Genomic DNA, 17853 nt, shown 5'->3' with positions numbered 1-17853 from the left:
GTAATCTCAACCATAATTTCCACGTTTGAACCACCCATCATCGGTAATTGTGGTGGAATCTGATGCTTGATCTAAGCATTTTCTCCCGGAGTGCTCAATCTGCTAGGAATGGAGTCATTGTTGCCCATATCCTCTCCCTTGTAGTTCTCGTCACGTTGGTGAAACTTGGACTCCTCGACCGAGGTGATAAGGACTTTGTTTTCTCTCTCATAGCGCTCATTTAGTTGATGAAGGTTGAGTTCCTCCATGGGAAGAATAGGGAGCTTCTAGTCTTCTTTGAAGTGCTCATCTCGTTGATAAATCTTGGATTTGTCGACAGTCGTAATAGGAATCTTCATGATATCGCCAATCCTTGATTCATCACCAGCGATTGGCAACTCCTCATTACGCATAGGGTCAGCAATGGGAAGATTTTCTCTCTTGATAGCAGCGTCATTCATATTTCCCACTGCATATTTCGTAATGTTAGCTCTCAATGAATGAATATTGGCCATGAGAGCCTACGTAGGAACATACGAGTGCGATCCATTTTTCCAACTCGTATAGCGGCAGCCATTGAGACGAATGCGGCAAGTGTGAGTGTAGTGTACTTCATTTTCGCGGCAGTAAAACGTCTGTGGTATAAAACAGAATTATGTATAGACTGTAGATTTTAAATGGGGATCAGTAGCCTGAATTGACTTGAGGGAGATGAGAATTTTACATCGGAGAGGTCAAGATGGTCATATACCTCAAATTTCAAGAGAAGGTTCGTATATCTCTATATTGATGAAGTCTCCCTACTCAATCTTGAAGGCTGGTAGATAGCGCTGCGTGTTACCATATTCTCATTCGTGCCAGCCCTCCAGTCATTCTAGTACCACCACGGGTGTGACCATCTTTCAAAGTAGATAATCTATTCCACCGTCAGTCTTTAACCATAGAATTGGATTTTCTTCTTTTTCGCCCAATGTTGCTAGTTTCTCTTAATAGAAACTCGGATTCTGAACGCGACTGTAAAGAATACAAAGTCATAGACCGGATATGGATGCCGCTATCGCTTCCCTACACATTGAACAGTGACCATTCGAATTCAGACATGAAGTATGGGAGGGAATTCATCATCCATTCCAATAAACAGAAACATTAGTAAACTTTTAAAAAATCCTTTGCATCACAAGCCTGTGTGAAACAGATTGGTATGACCCGTACTTGGAGTCTAGATTGTCATAGAGCTGATAATATTGTTTGCCTATCTACCTACCTCATGAGAAATGATTCTCTCGACAAATAGAAACTTCAAAGGTATCGGATCAAATTTGCTTGCTTCTCCTAATGCACTTGTAGGACGAAGTTTTTTGCATGATTTCTTGCCCTAATGACGCAAAGGTCCTACTGATCTATCAAATTGCGGTCTGCCAATTCCATCAAGAAACGTGTTCTTCCAAGTATACTCTACCAGTAGCTGTGGTACTGTAAACACATGGAGATATTATATAAATTTCGCAAAAGCCCGCTTACAAATAACACGAATTGTGGCACGTTAGACGTATATATTAGTTGTGTGTGGTGGCCCAAGTGTTGGGGGTTGTAGATGTGGACAACCAAATATCACACAATAGGTATACAGGGTTTTATTTTCAAGCCTTAGAATCCGATCTTCGAATTCCATCTGGCTCAACAAGCCATATGCTAATAGATCAGAAGGTCAATCAGAGGGTTTCCGCCAAACATTTCACACCTGATTCTCTCACATGACCTTGATTTCAGCTCTTAGCTCCTACCCATAACTAACAACACAAAAGCCGACTCATCGATTCATGACATGAGTACATGTATTATAGAACAGAGACTATGGGATACATTACGACGACCACAGGGGGTGGAATGTATTTAGGGTTAGGGTTTGGTAAAATCTGTACAAACATAGCTGTCAGATAATCCGGATATCCAGAGGCAGTCAAATGAGGCAGTCAATCAGAAGCTCTACTTTATAGCCCCCAATTTTACCCCTCATGATAGGTCACAAATGATGTCAACCCTACATGCCGGATTCGATAAAACCAGCTCACCAGATGTCTATAAAAACCCGTCTTTGGAACCTGATGTATTCAGACAGACAGAGAGAACACAATACACACAATCTTGCTAGTCACTTCTTCTTTTCTTATCCTTGTAAGATACATTCAGGATTGGCCTGGAGTAAACCCGCCAATCCAACAATAGCAAACATGCAAAGAATCGACTGGCATTCGCGGGAATTGTCCCCAATCACCATCATCACTCTACATTCACTGATTCAAAGGTGGCGGCCTATCTATCCAGTGCAATCCAATCTTCCATCCGTATTCGATGTGGTAGTGCAACCCAGGACAGTAACACGGATGTCTCGTTTTGTGATTGGACTGTGTCTCCTATTCGCATTGCGAGTAATCGAGGCCCGGAGATGCATCATGTATCTCACTGGGTCGGTAATTCATCATCTACTCCACCTTTGTTTTAAGATGGAATTAACATGGTTTTTAGTCAACACAATGTTATCCCAGAGGTAAATATGGTACAAGACATCACGCATGTTATCATGGCATTCATGCACTCGTCCGCTTTCAAGGTGCTTGGTGCGACTGAATGGCCTCTGTTTTCTACAGTCGAAGAGGTCCGCTCTAGATTTGCTCCTGATACAGCTGTCATGATTGCCATTGGTGGATGGGGAGATACGGAAGGTTTTTCAAAAGCAGCTGCCACAGATACCAGCAGAAAGCTTTTTGCGCAGAATGTTAAGAAAATGATTGGAGCAACAGGCGCAGATGGTAAAGTTATATCAAATTGCAACGGATTCGCGCAGTATTATGGACTAATCGACCAAACAGGTGTGGATATTGACTGGGAATACCCAGGGTAAAGTCCCCCCCCCAAGCATTCCTTTTGATAATCTGACAGTCTGTTGTCCGTGTCTTAGTGGAAACGGTGACAACTACAAGAGCATTCCAAATTTTGAAAAAGCTTGGGAAATTAATGCATATCCGAAACTACTAGCAGAGATTCGAAATGCGCTCGGCCCAGAGAAACTCATATCGGCAGCTGTTCCCGGTCTGAAACGAGATATGATTGCTTTTACAGAAGCAAACTTACACCGACTTAATGAATCCTTAGACTTTCTCAATATCATGACTTATGATTTGATGAATCGCAGAGACAACATTACACGACACCATACCGGGGTGCAACTGTCTCTAGAGGGATTGAATTCCTATCTGAGTAACGGAATAGCTCCGTGGAAAGCTAACCTAGGCTTTGCGTTCTATGTAAAATGGTTTAAGACTGACCATAACGATGTGGGTACGTGTTGGAAGCAGAAAGGCATCGGCTGCAAAACAATGTTGCTAGAAGATTCAGTAACAGGAGCAGACCTTGATCGATCGGGAAGTTTTTCATGGCATGACCCAGTTCCACCAGAATTGATAGCCTCTTATAGCAAAGCAATAACCCGAGGCAGCTATGACAGCCACGGAGGCGGGCATTTCTTCTGGGATGAAGAAGAAAGGATATTCTGGACATGGGATACCCCAGAGGCTATTCATCGAAAGTTCTCCTTGCTAGTAGATGAGTTGGAGTTAGGAGGTATCTTCGCCTGGGGTTTGGGAGAGGATGCGCCTGATTTCAAACACCTCCAAGCACTAACAGTCGCTCTTCGTGGAGGCTCGCAATTTGTTCACCATTCAGCCACTCACATCAAACATTCAATAGCTCCTATTCAGAAGGAGGAGCTATGATGGAGAAACCAACGGTGTTATGGATGTCTGGTAATCTTAGGTAAATAGATATCCCTTATTCCAATAGCAAGGAACTGCAAATGAGACGACATTGAATAGTGGGGAGCCCTAGTCGTCAAATTCGATCCTCGTTCGAGTATAGCTAATAGAAAGTGTGTTCATTTGCGTGATGATACTCTACTTGGGCAAGTCGCTTGTGAAGAGGAGTCAAATCCATCTGCCAATGTTCAATGATGACAGTGTCTCTTCACCTTGCCGGTCAACCCAGGAATGAATATCTTCGCCTGTCTCCAGGAAGTCAGCCAGAGCAAAGACTTGTTCGTCTGAACATAATGATCCAGCTTCTTGGAAGCATGCATACGGTCCTGAGGTACATTGGCCATCAATTCTAGTAGAAATACTGCACGATGAACAATATCCACAACACGTTGTCCACCATTGTCATGGGCTTCCTCTATCATACCACCTGTACCCTCGCCTTGGACTAGCATAAACCGGACTCCTCGCATGGGAACAGCGCCTGCTTGTTGGAGAACGAGCCAAATATTTGAAGGAAAGATCAAGTTGATATGTCCTTTAGCTAACCATATCTGAATCGTTTTAGGGTTAGGCTCGTGGAATACATAGTACCATACGGAGTACAATACCGATAGATGTAACTAAAACGGCGTCGACGTTTATTACGGTAATACTCCGTATTCAACATCGGATCAACCATTCCTAGAGGAGCTAGGCGTCGGAGAGCATGCAGTTGTTCCGATTGGCCAGTTTACATCACCAACTCCGAGCTTTTATTCCACCGATCCTTTGATATTCAACTTCGACTTCAATGTCAACAAGCGAGTCACATTCAATCTATTAAATATGAACGAATCCGTGGATAACCAATCGACATAGGACCGATGCCGTTATGAGGTAACTGTTATCCAAACATTTCATTCCTCCAACTGTTACAAGATCTAGAACGAGACGGACTTCGACTACACGCACGTGTGATCATGTATTTGCAGGAAACTACGACAATGCGTCGCAATGGAAAACCTCAGTCCTGTGAACCATGTCGCAAATCAAAACTAAAATGCGATCACACTCGGCCCGTGTGTGGCCGGTGCACTACAAGAAATATGAGTCAAAGTTGCTTCTATCACCCGTCGCCCATGACCAAAAAACCCATAGCTGATCCGACGCGTGGTAACTCCTTGTATAACTATAGAATCAACAAAATGGCCAATCCACAGTACGTGACAACCTCACAAATATTCTCCCTCATGCCTCTTTGACACTGGCGTGTCTTGTGCTCATCCGGAGACTAACGTAGTTGTAGACCTACACATGTGGGCAGAAGCCCTAGCGTGTCAAGTCCGGCTCTAAGTGTACGTCTAGCACCTATTTCATCCGGAAGTTCTCCAAGGTTGCAAGTTTCGGCTTCTCCAGGCTATCTTGGTTCGACAAGTTTCTCGGCAGTACTATCAGAACATCAAAAGGAGATCCCTGCAGATGTCGATGTTCCTTCTGGAACGGCGATGGTTCTGACAGCGGCCGAGCCAGACCCAGATCGAGCACAATCTGCCTTCCGAATATTGGCTTTGCTATACAACTTGAAGTTGTTCGATTCTGTCATTAGTCGCCTGTACGCTGGCAAGTGCTACAAGGTGCTTCCTCCTTACATCATCGATAAGACTCTATACGAAACGCGACGAGTGTACGATAGCTTTGAGTCTACCCGAGTGGAAAGCCGGATAAGAGATTTTGCACTTCAGATATTTCACAATACTTTTCGGCCAATGCCACGAGCCAAAACGATGACAGTAGATGAGTACATTGCTACCTTCACCGGGCGCAACACTCGCTGGGAAACAATTGCTCTTATTCTAGCCACAGCAGGCTGTGTCTTGTTTTCTGTTACCGAGCAGCATCCAATGTTTACGGAACTTAGGACAAATGGTGACACCAAGAGTAATGCCGAGTTGAAGGAGCAGCTAGTATTAGAAGTCTCGGATGCCACTACAAATTGCTTGATGTTCTGCGACCATGCTGCATCCTCAAATGAAATCCTTGCCTATGCACAATACGCGGACGTGATAATGAAATCACAACAATACGGAGATTCCAGTGAGTTGGCAATTCTTTCATCTATAATTTGTAAATCGAACAACATCAAAGACTGACAGAAATAGGTTATCAAGCATGGCGTCGATTGAGTGATCTGGCAGCTACTGTCTATGCATCCGGGTTACATCAGGTGGATGGCCCTGCAGATGAGAACTGTCCATTTTTCCTTAAACAGTTGCGAAGGGGCTGCTTTGCTGCTGCGTTTTTCACCGATAAGTGTGTCGCAACGTTTGTAGGACGGCCTCCTTTGATTAACTATCGATATTGCTCTCTGACTCTTCCGTACGACGTTGATGATGACGTACTATTTTCCGGGGGAGATGTCGAACAAGAGGTCCTCTTACGGGTCGATGTGAATGGTTGGGACAAAAATGGCATCGCACGTCGTCCAGGTGTCAATCGCATTAGGTTTCAGTTGTCTATCTGTCGTGAAGAGATTCTCGAGCTCGCACTTGGTGAAGGCTATCAACGGGATATACCTCGCAAAGCAGAGTACGTTTTTCTCCATCTCGTTATTCGTTTCCCTTATCCTTTTTCCTTCGTGCCATGTATCAGCTCGACTGACATTGCAAATAGGCAGATTTTAGAACGTGCACAAAAGGCGTGGACTCAGTGCCCAGCGCGTCTCCGATATGATTGTCTTTCACCAGAGGATCTAGGTCGCCCTTTATCTGACGAATATCAGATGATGTTTTTGATATACGTTGATTACCTGCACAGCCAGTTCCTGCTTCACCGGGCTGTGGTTAAGCACACAAACGTGGGCCATGTACCTTTGTTTGATACCGCCAGACAGTTGTTGTCGACGGTTCTTCGGATCTGTAACGATCGCGAAGCCAAATTAGACCGAAGTAAACAGGTCTCTTGGGTTATGCTTTATTATGGTCTTCCAAGTGCGTGCGTGCTCGCCTTTGAAATCCTCCGACAGAATCAGAAGCCAGGCCCGCATCCTGTGGTACTTCCACGGTCTGAAATTATTCGCAATCTGAGTGTGTTTGTGTCGTGTCTTGCTTGGGTTGCAAGCCCGAGTCCTAGTCACGGGAACTACGCTGCGTGCAAGGAAGTTGAGAAAAAGTTATCACGGATATTGGATCAGATATTGGAGCCCGTTCCAACAGTAACTCCCCATGAGGATCTGAGCTTTGTTGAAAACGTTGCTTCAGGGTTGGAGCCGTATTTGGACTGGAATCAATTCAACTCATATGATTTCAATTCTGATTATTTCTCAATATAGGACCTGCAAGGAACATTTTATTGAGAATACCTCATGCGAATATCACAAAGTTCAGATTTGGAGAAGAGATGTGACGCTCTCGCTCTTTGAAAAAGACTTGATGGCACATTGGGCACGTGTAATGGCTACGAAGATACCATTTCTCCAAGCATTCTTTGTGGAATACATGAAGACACTTGAGTTCGTGGATTTCTTGCGTGCGCTCGACTGGATCGAAACAAACCACACTTATTGTTTGTCAGTCTTACTCGAATCGGCCATTTATCGCGAAGAGGGCCTTCAGACGGAGCAATCTCACCAAATAAAATGATTGTCCACGCCTTGGGAGAGACCAAGTGACTGTTTCACAGTGGGCCACCATTCCTCTAAGTTGCGCGTCGGCGCGACCGCCTCTAACTTTCGCAAGCGATTCAATGATATTTTGCCATCGGAATCTTCAGAAGTTCTGCGACTTCGTCTATTGCAATAGAAAACGAACCTTATAGATTCAATTCAGCCATTTGGTCCATGTCTGGATGACGGGAGAGCAAGTTACATACATCATAGTCAGAACGAAGAATACCGCAACTCCGAGGATAACACCCAGCAAGATATTGACAGCTTGTTGCTCGTTGCCATGTGTATTGGTATCGCTTTCGCGCTTTTTCGACGGCGGATGTTGGGACCATGCCTGCATCAATTGGCTATAGCCGGTCGCTATAATTGCTGGCATCTTGATGAAGTATCAATTTGACAGCGTCGTGTTGGATATAATATGACTGAAACCCAGTTGGTAATCTCCACGTTTGTAGTCTGGCGCAAAACAAAGAGAGAGCAACGCGGAGATGAATTTGTTGGACAGATCTGCGAGTAGTACAGAGAGAAATTCAAATGTGGCGTTGAGGTCGCTTTTCATATAATTTCAGGCTATGAGGATCGTACATCGCTCATGTACCAGACCAGTGTTTTGTGGAACAGAGTCTCTGTATGTTCACCAATAGCGCAAAGAAAGGCAAGAAAGTGTCGCATGATGATTTATGTAGTAAGCCTATGTTTTCTTTGCTTTTTATGTTTGTTCAACCAACAAGAGATTTTAAGAGAGCATCGCTCGAATATAGAGAGCTGATATAGTCTGGTTGATGCTCGGACACATCGTATAGAGACTCTTTTTAAGGTTCTGACCAAGATCAAAGCCACGAAAAATCTCGTGATTCGCAAGTTGTTATCGAGCACTCATCATTGGGTCGGGATGGAAAACGACAAATCTTTTTGGTAGAAACTCTGCCATTGTATGATTTGGATTTCCATAGAGTTTCCAGGGCGCCACAACCACAGAGGCGATACACAAACTTTCCGGAGTATTATTAACGAGTGGAATGCCATTATGTTACGGACTAGGCTCGGCGGCGGGGTATCAATTCCATGCATGTATCGACCTTCAATATTCGATCTAGATAACCACTGGTATTCTCACTAAATACTACATCATATAGTGGCATAGTGTGACTTGGTTCATAGATGATTCCATCATGCGCGCTGTAAACGAATGATATACGTACTGGACTACATTCTTAGTGCGCGAGATACGTGCCAAAAGCGATAGATCGGAGTTACTTACAAATACGAGTAGATAGAGGTTGATAAGCTTAAGTTTGAGGGCTTTTACTCGGTTTCTTTCATCCATCCGAGACTGGACGGATGTTGTTAGACATCATGACTCCGAATCGATGCGGGGTTCGGTATACGTGGTCATGTACCTCATTACACTGTGGCACACTGCCAACAATCACCTGAGCCCATGGCTATGGCCACATATTATGGCGGTACTTATCTACAGGTAGATCTACTACGTAGTGGAATTTAGGCAGTCTGGACTCTGTGGCACCTCGTCCAACTCTTGGTCGACGTTTTTCTGATAGAAGTTCTCAATTAGGCATGATAGTATAATAAATACTTTTAACGGGCAGCAGTCAGAACTGTTCGTTTTTGGTGATCTACGCCACTGGCTTGGAAACCTCCAGCGTTGTTTGAAGAGTCGGTAGCATTGCGACCAGCACAATAATATCGGAATCCTTTTGTGTTCCAACACGGAGACAAATAAAAGGATAAAAAGACAAAGAAGAATCGAAATATGTCGGATGCCCAGCATCGAGAAAACATATCAATCATCGCTGCAAGTACATCAAAGTTTTTTTTATCATAGGGTTCATGCAACGTCGGACCATGCGGCGAGTAACCACTGGAAGAATGGTTTGGCCTGGATATTGACCAGCTGATTAAGGTTTGTGCGGTGAAAGTCGTATCGTCCTTGTAAGGTAGCCATGAGATACCGAAGGCGCCAATATTCCAATGTATCATTTGTGGCCGAGGCATAAGAGATGCTGTCCAACAAAGTGGCGTGATCATAGTACTGGCGTTGAAAGGGTTCGCCTAGTTGTTTTATAACAAATCTGATTAGCCATGATCCACATGAACTCAACTAGAAAGTTGTAGGAGACAAACCGGAGACAACTTCTGCTGCCGCAACAATATCATCAATTGTCATTCTTTCTGCCGCCAGGAGGAATTCATTTGGCCAGTGAGGGAGATCGAGAGCAGCAACTACATAGCGAGCGACATCCTCGGCGGATGTCATGCATATGTATACTCCATCCCCTGAAGGGTAGCAAGGTATGCTGGCTGTTTGGCGACGGATTTCCAAGATGTATTGTCCTTCGCCCGAGATATGTGTTCCCGCACCGAGCTGAAGCGTCGACATACCCCCAGGATAGAACCTCTCATAGAATATACCACACGTGAAGATGGTATACTCCATACCAAGTTGCTGTTTCTCCTGGAGTTTGGCAAGGGCAGTCTTCTGTCCGCGGTCGAGGGGGTCGACATCCGGACGTTGCAGTGGAGATCCTTCAAACTCCGAAGGCACAAATCGACGGACATGGACTTCGGCTGCGGCATCGATCAACGACAGCTGTGCCTGGCCCGAAATGGTTGATATGACCGTGTCCACGCCAACAAGCTTGTATCGAACGTCACTTTGGTTGTTGTAATCGACCGGTAAGACCTGCCATCCTCGGGCTGATAGGGCGGGACTGGGCTGTGAAGGCATCGGTCAACATATGGGACATATCAAGATAGGGATCAGGTAGGGCAACTCACGTTCCTTGACAGAAAGAAAAATTGGTGATACGTCTGTGTGGAGATGTAGTGAGCAATATATTGTGCGAGACCACTGGTCCCTGCCAGTGCTATCTTGATCATGGAACCGGCAAGAGGGATATTTTTCTGAACGAATGTGAGGAGGCCCCTTGGGTCTCAAGACCTGTATTAATGAAAGAATGTGTGCTACCAAACGAGGGACAAGAATTACAACAATATATGAAAGAGGAGAAAGAAGGAAAGCTGAAAGCCAGAATTGAATGAAGGTAATCTTGGAAAGGAAGGACAGGCATGCTATGAGAAGTTAGTGACTGCGGATGGAAGGGATTGAAAATATTCTTGAAACAAAAAAAAAAATCTCGATTAGAATTCCGTATCAGGCTGGACAGTATTAGTCGAACGCAGGCTTGCATAAAGGAGGAAAGCACCCAGTGCTCATCTTTGCGCTCTTTGGTCTATTATTTCACCATTGTGTATAAAACCATGACGAAGCTTTGGAAAGTCTATGAGTGAGTATATACAAAATCTTGACCAGACAAGGTTACAAGCCGAATCTAAATCACAGCTGTGGGTCACGAACAGAGATATCCCGGTCTTTCCTGTCTGTTGAAATGAGTCGATTGCGGATATACTTCATCCATCGTTCATATGTCTCGGGATTAGTCTCGGGCATTTTATCTGAAAGTTGTGAGGATGGAGATTGCCATTGGCCAAACCGTCATTTCCAGATATTCAACGGTCAAATTCTTTGAAGAAGGGGTTCATCGAATGAGCATGCAGAAGTAGCTCGACAAAAACAACTGTGGACAGGGGTTATGGGACAACTTCTACCTTGAGCCTGGGGCGGATTTGCAGCCTGCATTTCGGGGGTAAGAAATTCTCAGCTCGACTATCGGAGTGGCCGGTTTCCTTCGTCAGAGAAAAGCCCGGATCGCGAAGACGAGCAAAAGGCACCAGGACGGAGCTTGAGTTGCTCTCATAAAACCAGACAGAGCAAACATATATCTCGGATCGACCGAGAATCTCGAAAATGCGTGGATAGACCCTGACCGCTTGCTGGACCGAGTGGTCGCAGCAAGGATGTGAGGCTACAGCCAATCTGACTTGCTCAAAGGGCCTGGATGTGGAGAGGTTCGACCGTTTGGGTGCTCAGCCCTGGGGGTAGAGCACGGGACGTGGAAGGGAACTGGCGGTCTGTTGGTGGGCCGGTTATCAGCCGCATTGCAGTTGTACTACAGAGTAGAGCAGCAGTATTCCTACGGAGTGCTGCACTAGTCTGTGGATAGCGTGGCTTCAATGCGAGAGTTTGGGTTGTATGGCATGCCAAATGCGCAGATGATTAGTTACTCACAGTGAGTCATGCTTGTGTGTTGTAGAAGAAAGTGACTGCAGAAGGAAGCGACGGACGAAGGAAATCACGGAGAAGCGCCGACAGCCTCAGGCTCCGACGGCGACGGACTTCGAAGCATGCTTCAGGCACCAAGGCCGCGTGCTCGGTCTTGGCAAGGATCACGGGACCTCGCGTCAGGCACGTGTTCACGCGACGGCTGTTTGCAATGTTTGTCGTTAGGGTTATCCGACCAACCCTTACATGGAGAGAAACATTGAGAAGCGTCAATGCGAAGTGTGCAGCAAACGGTTTAATGGAACTATGGACCTACGGCCCTATAAAGTGTGCAAAGTCTATCCTTATGAATCTCCGGAAGCCATTGAGTGAGGCCTTGGAAGACCTGGCCGACTTATGAATGAGCGATGCACACATAATATGGCACACGTATGAACTTCGGAACATATTCAACATCATCAAGCAGTAAGTTACGGAGTAACTACGGAGTAATTGGTATGCAAATTCAGTAGAAATACTAGAAAAGCATAAAACACAGCGCGGTCGCGTCTAACGTAGACGCGGGTCCCTCGCCGAGTAATCAATCCTATGAGATGCGTGGAAAAAGAGGCGCTCCGCTCCCGCACGCAAAAAGTCGTGCAGCCCGCCGCGTGATGACACCGCGGACGCGATCATACTCCCTGCTAACCAGCTTTACGTTGAATTGCTTAGTACGGCACTACAACTTCCAACTACCTACATCTTCACATATACCTTGAGTTTGCTTTACTCCTACAGTACTACCTCTTCTACTCATCCTCATACATGGAGTAGTATCTTGCCTTATGGGATCCGCCGCCATCTACATCTCTCCCAACCTCTTCTACTAACACGTGCGTGTTGATGCCTGATCAGTGATTATGGTTGCCGCCGACTCGACTCCTATCACGGCCACTTCGTCTTCGCCATCTCAGCCCTTTAATTGCTCTTCGCCGGCCAACCTTCACTATGCCTTCCTCGTCCATTCACAAAAAACATTGACACAAAACCTTCCGCCTCGCGTCGACAATAAACTACTCGCGCGCCAGAAACGGCGACGTACAAGGTGAGCCATTGAATGCACCTGCGGTTACCTAACCATCTCGTGACTTCCTCAAATTCAAGTGCTAAACTCTGTCGTTGTAATCATAGTCCCGAGGACCATGCCGTTCTCGAGGCCGAGTACAGGAAGAACCCGAAGCCTGATAAAGTTGCACGAGCAAGCATAGTTAGTCAGGTTTCTCTGGGTGAGAAGGAGGTTCAGGTACGCGTCATAGGCGCGTTGTCGCCGTGCCACTGGTGTGGTAAATCACTTGCTAACATTTGCCAAGATTTGGTTCCAGAACAGACGCCAGAATGACCGTCGAAAATCGAAGCCGCTCGAGCCACATGAACTCGTAGGGCCTCGAGCTCTAGATGGCATCCCGAATGAATCGCCGAGTAATCATGGCACGAGCTCTCCTCGCGATGGCGAACAGGAAACCCCCGAACAGCCAGAGGGAAACTTCGAGAAGGACGACGAGGACGCGCTTGCAGACCCGTCGAACAACACTGAGAGTAATGAAATGGAGATCGGCATGCCAGCTGGCTCTTTGAAACCGGAGACATCTTTCTCATCACTTGGCTCGGCTACTTTGGGTAACGATGTCGAAATCATGAGGGATGTAACTGGCCTAGGCATACATGTGAATGAAAAAAAGCGACGACTTTCGGACACGGGAGGCGGTCCGCGGGAACATGATGGAGAATGCGTTCAAGTGACGATCAAATCACCTCCGTCCCTTCGGATATCAATGTCTTTCGACGGCGAAGCGCTCCTCAGAAAACAGGGAGAGCCCACTCCGTCACCACCAAAGGCGCGCACGGCAGTGAGAATCTCCTTATCGTCAGATGGCGAGGCCCTCATCCGCACCCAAGATGAACCCTCCCCCTCGAAAAATCGCATGCGTCTTATTCCCGGCCGCGTGCCACGCCAAACTGGTCTGCGCAGAAGTGTCAGTGCAATCAATTTCGGAACACCCAGGGCCTCCCCATCGATTCGAGAAGGGAGCGGTATGAAGCCGTTCGGTCGGTCTCGCGATGCACGCATGTGGGAGACCTATTGTGACAATGATGCACGTAGCGCTCTATCAACGCCGATCGGTTCTCAACCGTCTACTAGTATAAGGACACCAGGCCTATATCGCTCTGGCAGTCATCGATCTCTTGCTCGCCACTCCTTTTCCAAGCCAAACTTGTCGTCTCCAGCGATCGGCTCGAATAATCCACAAGATGTGGCCGAACCATCCAGAGAGAAGCGACGAAAACTATCTCGCACAGTGTCCTCTCTAGGACGACTGGAGTCTGTTCAGCAATCCATCCATATGACGCAGGACTCGAGCAGTGGCTTGAAATCCACTCACCAGACTGGTAAAGGAGTTGAGCGCTGGGACCTGGAGGCCGGCGATTCCGACAAAGAGAATTGGCTTCCAGGAACATATCATCGACCAGACCCACGTCGTCATCAGAGAGCAAAGTCTCATAGCCAACGTGCCGTTTTGAAAGAAAATGGCGTTCGCAAAAACACCGTCCTCGATGATCTGGCACTGACCAAACAGGGCCGATTATGTCGTGGCCCGCGGGGTAGTAAGGATGTGAAAGCCTCTTCACAGACCATAGCCAAATTAGATGCCGAAGTCGCTGCTTTCATGACCAAGCCCGGGTCCTCGAGTCGTGAAGAAGATCTGGACTGTATACAAGGACTCTTGTCCTTGAGTCAGGGTGCATGGCAATAACATGCAGCCTATTACTGAATGAGTTGAGAGGACAGGTTCTTACCATAACGAAGCGATGCTATCCATTCATTTTCCTTTGTTGATTTGCTCTTATTATTTCCTCTTGGCCTTGCTTTTGGTATTTCTCTGTTGTCTTCTTGGATATCATTTTTGCACTCCCCATCGTTGACGGAGGGACAGATGGTCCTTGGTTTGCCCGATGGTTGTACTATGCAGCGGGCAAGCGAGTCAAGTCACTTGACCATGATTTTGGTCTTTGGATCTGTGCGGTTGTGATGACGATCAGATGTCGATAGAGCAGAGAGTAATGAGGAATACGAGGCTTTTATTGATAATTCATACAGAGTGTTGAGAGTAAGAAAAGTTGTCCCTTCGCCGATATGACATGGCGATGGAAAGCAGGCGCGGACTGCCTGTTTGGGACTAGTCTGTCTTTCGACTATGTTGATTTTTGACAAGTCACACAACAACAATCCATCTAAGATTCTCTGCATGTGATATCTGGTCAACTACTACAAGCAAGTCAACGGGCAAGCAGGACTACACACGCCAGGGACTTTCGACATACGCAGCTTTTACCTTAAACTGACTGATCATGTCAACAATGCGGATCGTTCCTAGGTAAATGTTATGGTTCTCGTGCTTGTACGACTGTAAATATAGTGGCATCCAGGTTCGGTTCATAAACTACCCCTTATAGACAACAATAATAAATATTATACATTAAGAAATAGTACACATCCAACATTTGCTGCACATGCACACCAAACAGCATTGGTTTCGGCAAGATACAAGCAAGTATGGATTGACTAGCAAAGGAAAGATTGAAAGAAGGTATTGTAGAATATCTACACGAGAAGGGGAACAATTGCCAGCACACCAGCCACAACTACGAGGCTTCCAGAAAAGAAGGACGATTGAGAAGGTGAGGCGCCAGTGTAGACTGGAGCCTTTGCACTCGTAGTCGATGAGGGTCCAGCCTTGACGGGAGAAGATGAAGTAGCGATACTGGTGGAAGAAGCTAGGCTGACAGCTTTGCTGGATGACTTGGAGCCAGCACCAGAACCCGAGCCTGAGCCAGCGCCAGTGTTAGATCCGGGACCAGAGTTAAGACCTGAGCCGGAATTTGTGCCCGAGCCTGAACTGGTGCCAGTGCCACTGCCAGTGGTAGAACCAGAGCCTGAACCTGAACCTGTGCCTGAGCCAGGACTAGTGCCAGAACCAGTGTCAGTGCTGGATCCCGAGCCCGAACCTGTGCCCGAACTTGCGCCGGATGTTGATGTTGACGTTGCTTGAGCTGCAGTAACAGGGCAGACTGTTGTAGACACAACTATAGTCTCAGTAGTAACGTATGTGGTGCGTTGGTTAGCCGGGCAGTTGGTGACAGTGGTTGGGCAAGCAGTGATCGTGGCTGTACGAGTTGAAAAGATAGTTGAGGTAGTGGATCCACCTGATCCAGGCTCGCCGGGGCCCTGAGTGCTGACAGCTGCTGAGGTGGTGACGGATCCACCATTGTTGTTACCGGGTGCAGACGCCGTGCTGGAAGAACCAGTAATAGTGGCAGAAGTTATGGTGGAAGACGAAACCCCGGAAGATTGAGCAGTGGTTGGCAATGATGTAGTTGGCACAGCAGGGCTCGAGGTAGGCCGGCGGGTGCAAGGACGAGTAGAACGCGATGTGGGAATGGAGATGTGAGCTGACGATGAAGGACGCACGGTACCAGAGGGACTAGGAGTCTTACGCGTGCAAGGGCGTGTAGGGCGGCGGGAAGAAGGACGAACAACAGCAGATGAGGACGGGGATGCGCTAATAACAGGCGATGAAGATGCCGGAACTATAGCTGACGAAGACACGGAGACAACGGCTGACGAAGATGCAGAGACAACAGCCGAAGAAGACGCGGAGATAACGGCTGAAGAAGATGCTGAGGCAATGGCTGACGAAGATGCGGAGACAACGGCTGAAGAAGATGCTGAGGCAATGGCAGATGAAGATGCTGAGATAACAGCCGCAGAAGACGACGCAGAGATTACAGCAGGTGATGAAGGGAGAGGAGTTGGAGTTGGCGTCGGAGCAGGGGCAGTTGAGAAAGAAGTTGTGCAGACGCTAGTAGGTCCAGTAACCTGAAAGTTATCCCAGCCAACGTACCACGGCGATCCATTATAGGAGGAGCCACAGTTAAGGATGTAAATCACATCATGGGAAGTAGAAGTAGCCGTGAATACAAATGTATGCTTCTGCCAGGTATTATATGCTGTCCCAATAGAGAAATACTCTCTGTAGACCTGGTTGGCAACGGCAGTTGAGTCAAGATAAGCATAATTCCAACAACCTCCCAAGTATCCGCTCAGCTGAATATTGATGTAGTATGAACCAGAATAAGTACTGCCAACTTCGAGCCCGTTGATTGTTTGAGAAATGTCGAATGCATGGCTGTACCCCTTAGTTTGTAGAAACCATCGTCCGTCCTCAGCAGCTGCAACCTTCGCGGCGGACGTGCCCGCCTGAACGACGCTGTATGAGGGAGAGACGTTCGTCAATGTCCAGTCGTCAGCCGTTCCGTCTTCAAAACTAGGGTTTCCAAATAATTGCGCTGTAGTCTCTGAACATGATACTATCGGAGTCACGGTTGACATTACAGGGAGGATTTGCGCAAAGAGCGCGAGCAAGGGGAGACTTCTCCCCAAATTCGACAAAATCGCCATGTTTAGTACGTGCGTCCGCAATTTCAAAGTTCCAAATGTCAAGCGAAAGCAAAAACCGACTGGTTATAAGAGCGAATGACCCTTTAGGTGGCTTTCGCCAATATCCTTAGGAAAGGAGAAAAAAAGTGATGAGAACGAAGGACGAAAGGTGAGACAGCACTTTATTTCTTCAGCCAGTCCGCCCAGGAAGGAAACTCCTCCGTGGAGGAAATCTCGACTCCTATATACTACGTAAATGGGAGCTGTCGGCATCGTGATCACTTTTCCCTCAAGTATTGGTGGCAATAAGGACATACCCATCCACTAGCAACTACCATCCACTGGCATCCAGGCATGTCGCCTTAGGCTGGTGGAGCAAAAGAGCAGTCTAGCGAAATTCACCAGCATAAAACAGCCGACACATGGCGAAAAGAGTAAAAAGAATCGAGAAAATCGTCGTGAAAATGGGGTCGATGGAGCTAGCCCAGGTTGTGGTGGATCGGAAGCTGAGGTTAGCGTAAGCGATGCTCCTATCCGGATCTACCATTTCGACACTGGTACCTTGCAAGGCTGGATTTAGTAGATTTAGGGGCTGCTACCGGTAGTGCAGAGTTTGTTCCACTTCTACAAAATGCTTCTGAATTGACCGTTGAAAAACAAAACTGTGATTTTGACTCCGACAATTACTACGTACATATAAAGATAGGCTCAATCTGCCGATATACTCGAAGTCCATCGGGTTGTTCCCCCCATGTTGTCAACTCTCCTTTATGCCTGCTTTCCCTGACTTGGCAGGTAT

General features: G+C 46.8%; 7 protein-coding genes across 7 annotated transcripts; 3 read left to right on the top strand and 4 right to left on the bottom strand.

Moving 5' to 3' along the window:
• Positions 1 to 266: 266 nt before the first annotated feature.
• Positions 267 to 595, bottom strand: EYB26_006299 (uncharacterized protein; the record flags this gene model as incomplete). Its single annotated transcript, XM_054265575.1, has 2 exons — positions 267 to 448; positions 517 to 595. 2 exons carry the CDS (start codon positions 593 to 595, stop codon positions 267 to 269), a joined length of 261 nt encoding a protein of 86 aa, XP_054121550.1.
• A 1837-nt stretch (positions 596 to 2432) lies between these two features.
• On the top strand, positions 2433 to 3752 carry EYB26_006298 (uncharacterized protein; the record flags this gene model as incomplete). Its single annotated transcript, XM_054265574.1, has 5 exons — positions 2433 to 2446; positions 2506 to 2789; positions 2850 to 2877; positions 2939 to 3318; positions 3382 to 3752. The coding sequence occupies 5 exons, from the start codon at positions 2433 to 2435 to the stop codon at positions 3750 to 3752; spliced, it is 1077 nt and encodes a 358-aa protein (XP_054121549.1).
• Positions 3753 to 4975: 1223 nt separating this feature from the next.
• Positions 4976 to 7098, top strand: EYB26_006297 (uncharacterized protein; the record flags this gene model as incomplete). The annotated part of the gene is made up of 4 exons (XM_054265573.1): positions 4976 to 4989; positions 5077 to 5864; positions 5930 to 6356; positions 6441 to 7098. 4 exons carry the CDS (start codon positions 4976 to 4978, stop codon positions 7096 to 7098), a joined length of 1887 nt encoding a protein of 628 aa, XP_054121548.1.
• A 31-nt stretch (positions 7099 to 7129) lies between these two features.
• On the bottom strand, positions 7130 to 7810 carry EYB26_006296 (uncharacterized protein; the record flags this gene model as incomplete). Its single annotated transcript, XM_054265572.1, has 3 exons — positions 7130 to 7325; positions 7397 to 7576; positions 7638 to 7810. 3 exons carry the CDS (start codon positions 7808 to 7810, stop codon positions 7130 to 7132), a joined length of 549 nt encoding a protein of 182 aa, XP_054121547.1.
• A 1473-nt stretch (positions 7811 to 9283) lies between these two features.
• EYB26_006295 (uncharacterized protein) lies at positions 9284 to 10335 on the bottom strand (the record flags this gene model as incomplete). Its single annotated transcript, XM_054265571.1, has 3 exons — positions 9284 to 9507; positions 9580 to 10171; positions 10234 to 10335. The coding sequence occupies 3 exons, from the start codon at positions 10333 to 10335 to the stop codon at positions 9284 to 9286; spliced, it is 918 nt and encodes a 305-aa protein (XP_054121546.1).
• Positions 10336 to 12477: 2142 nt separating this feature from the next.
• EYB26_006294 (uncharacterized protein) lies at positions 12478 to 14370 on the top strand (the record flags this gene model as incomplete). Its single annotated transcript, XM_054265570.1, has 3 exons — positions 12478 to 12662; positions 12749 to 12860; positions 12928 to 14370. 3 exons carry the CDS (start codon positions 12478 to 12480, stop codon positions 14368 to 14370), a joined length of 1740 nt encoding a protein of 579 aa, XP_054121545.1.
• Positions 14371 to 15218: 848 nt separating this feature from the next.
• On the bottom strand, positions 15219 to 17075 carry EYB26_006293 (uncharacterized protein; the record flags this gene model as incomplete). The annotated part of the gene is made up of 1 exon (XM_054265569.1): positions 15219 to 17075. The coding sequence occupies one exon, from the start codon at positions 17073 to 17075 to the stop codon at positions 15219 to 15221; it is 1857 nt and encodes a 618-aa protein (XP_054121544.1).
• Between the last annotated feature and the right edge of the window lie 778 nt (positions 17076 to 17853).

Source organism: Talaromyces marneffei, chromosome 4 (genome assembly GCF_009556855.1).
Source record: "Talaromyces marneffei chromosome 4, complete sequence".
Classification (NCBI taxonomy): Eukaryota; Fungi; Ascomycota; class Eurotiomycetes; order Eurotiales; family Trichocomaceae; genus Talaromyces; species Talaromyces marneffei.
Note: the sequence above shows the minus strand (reverse complement) of the source record. Positions and strands in the feature narration are given on the sequence as shown.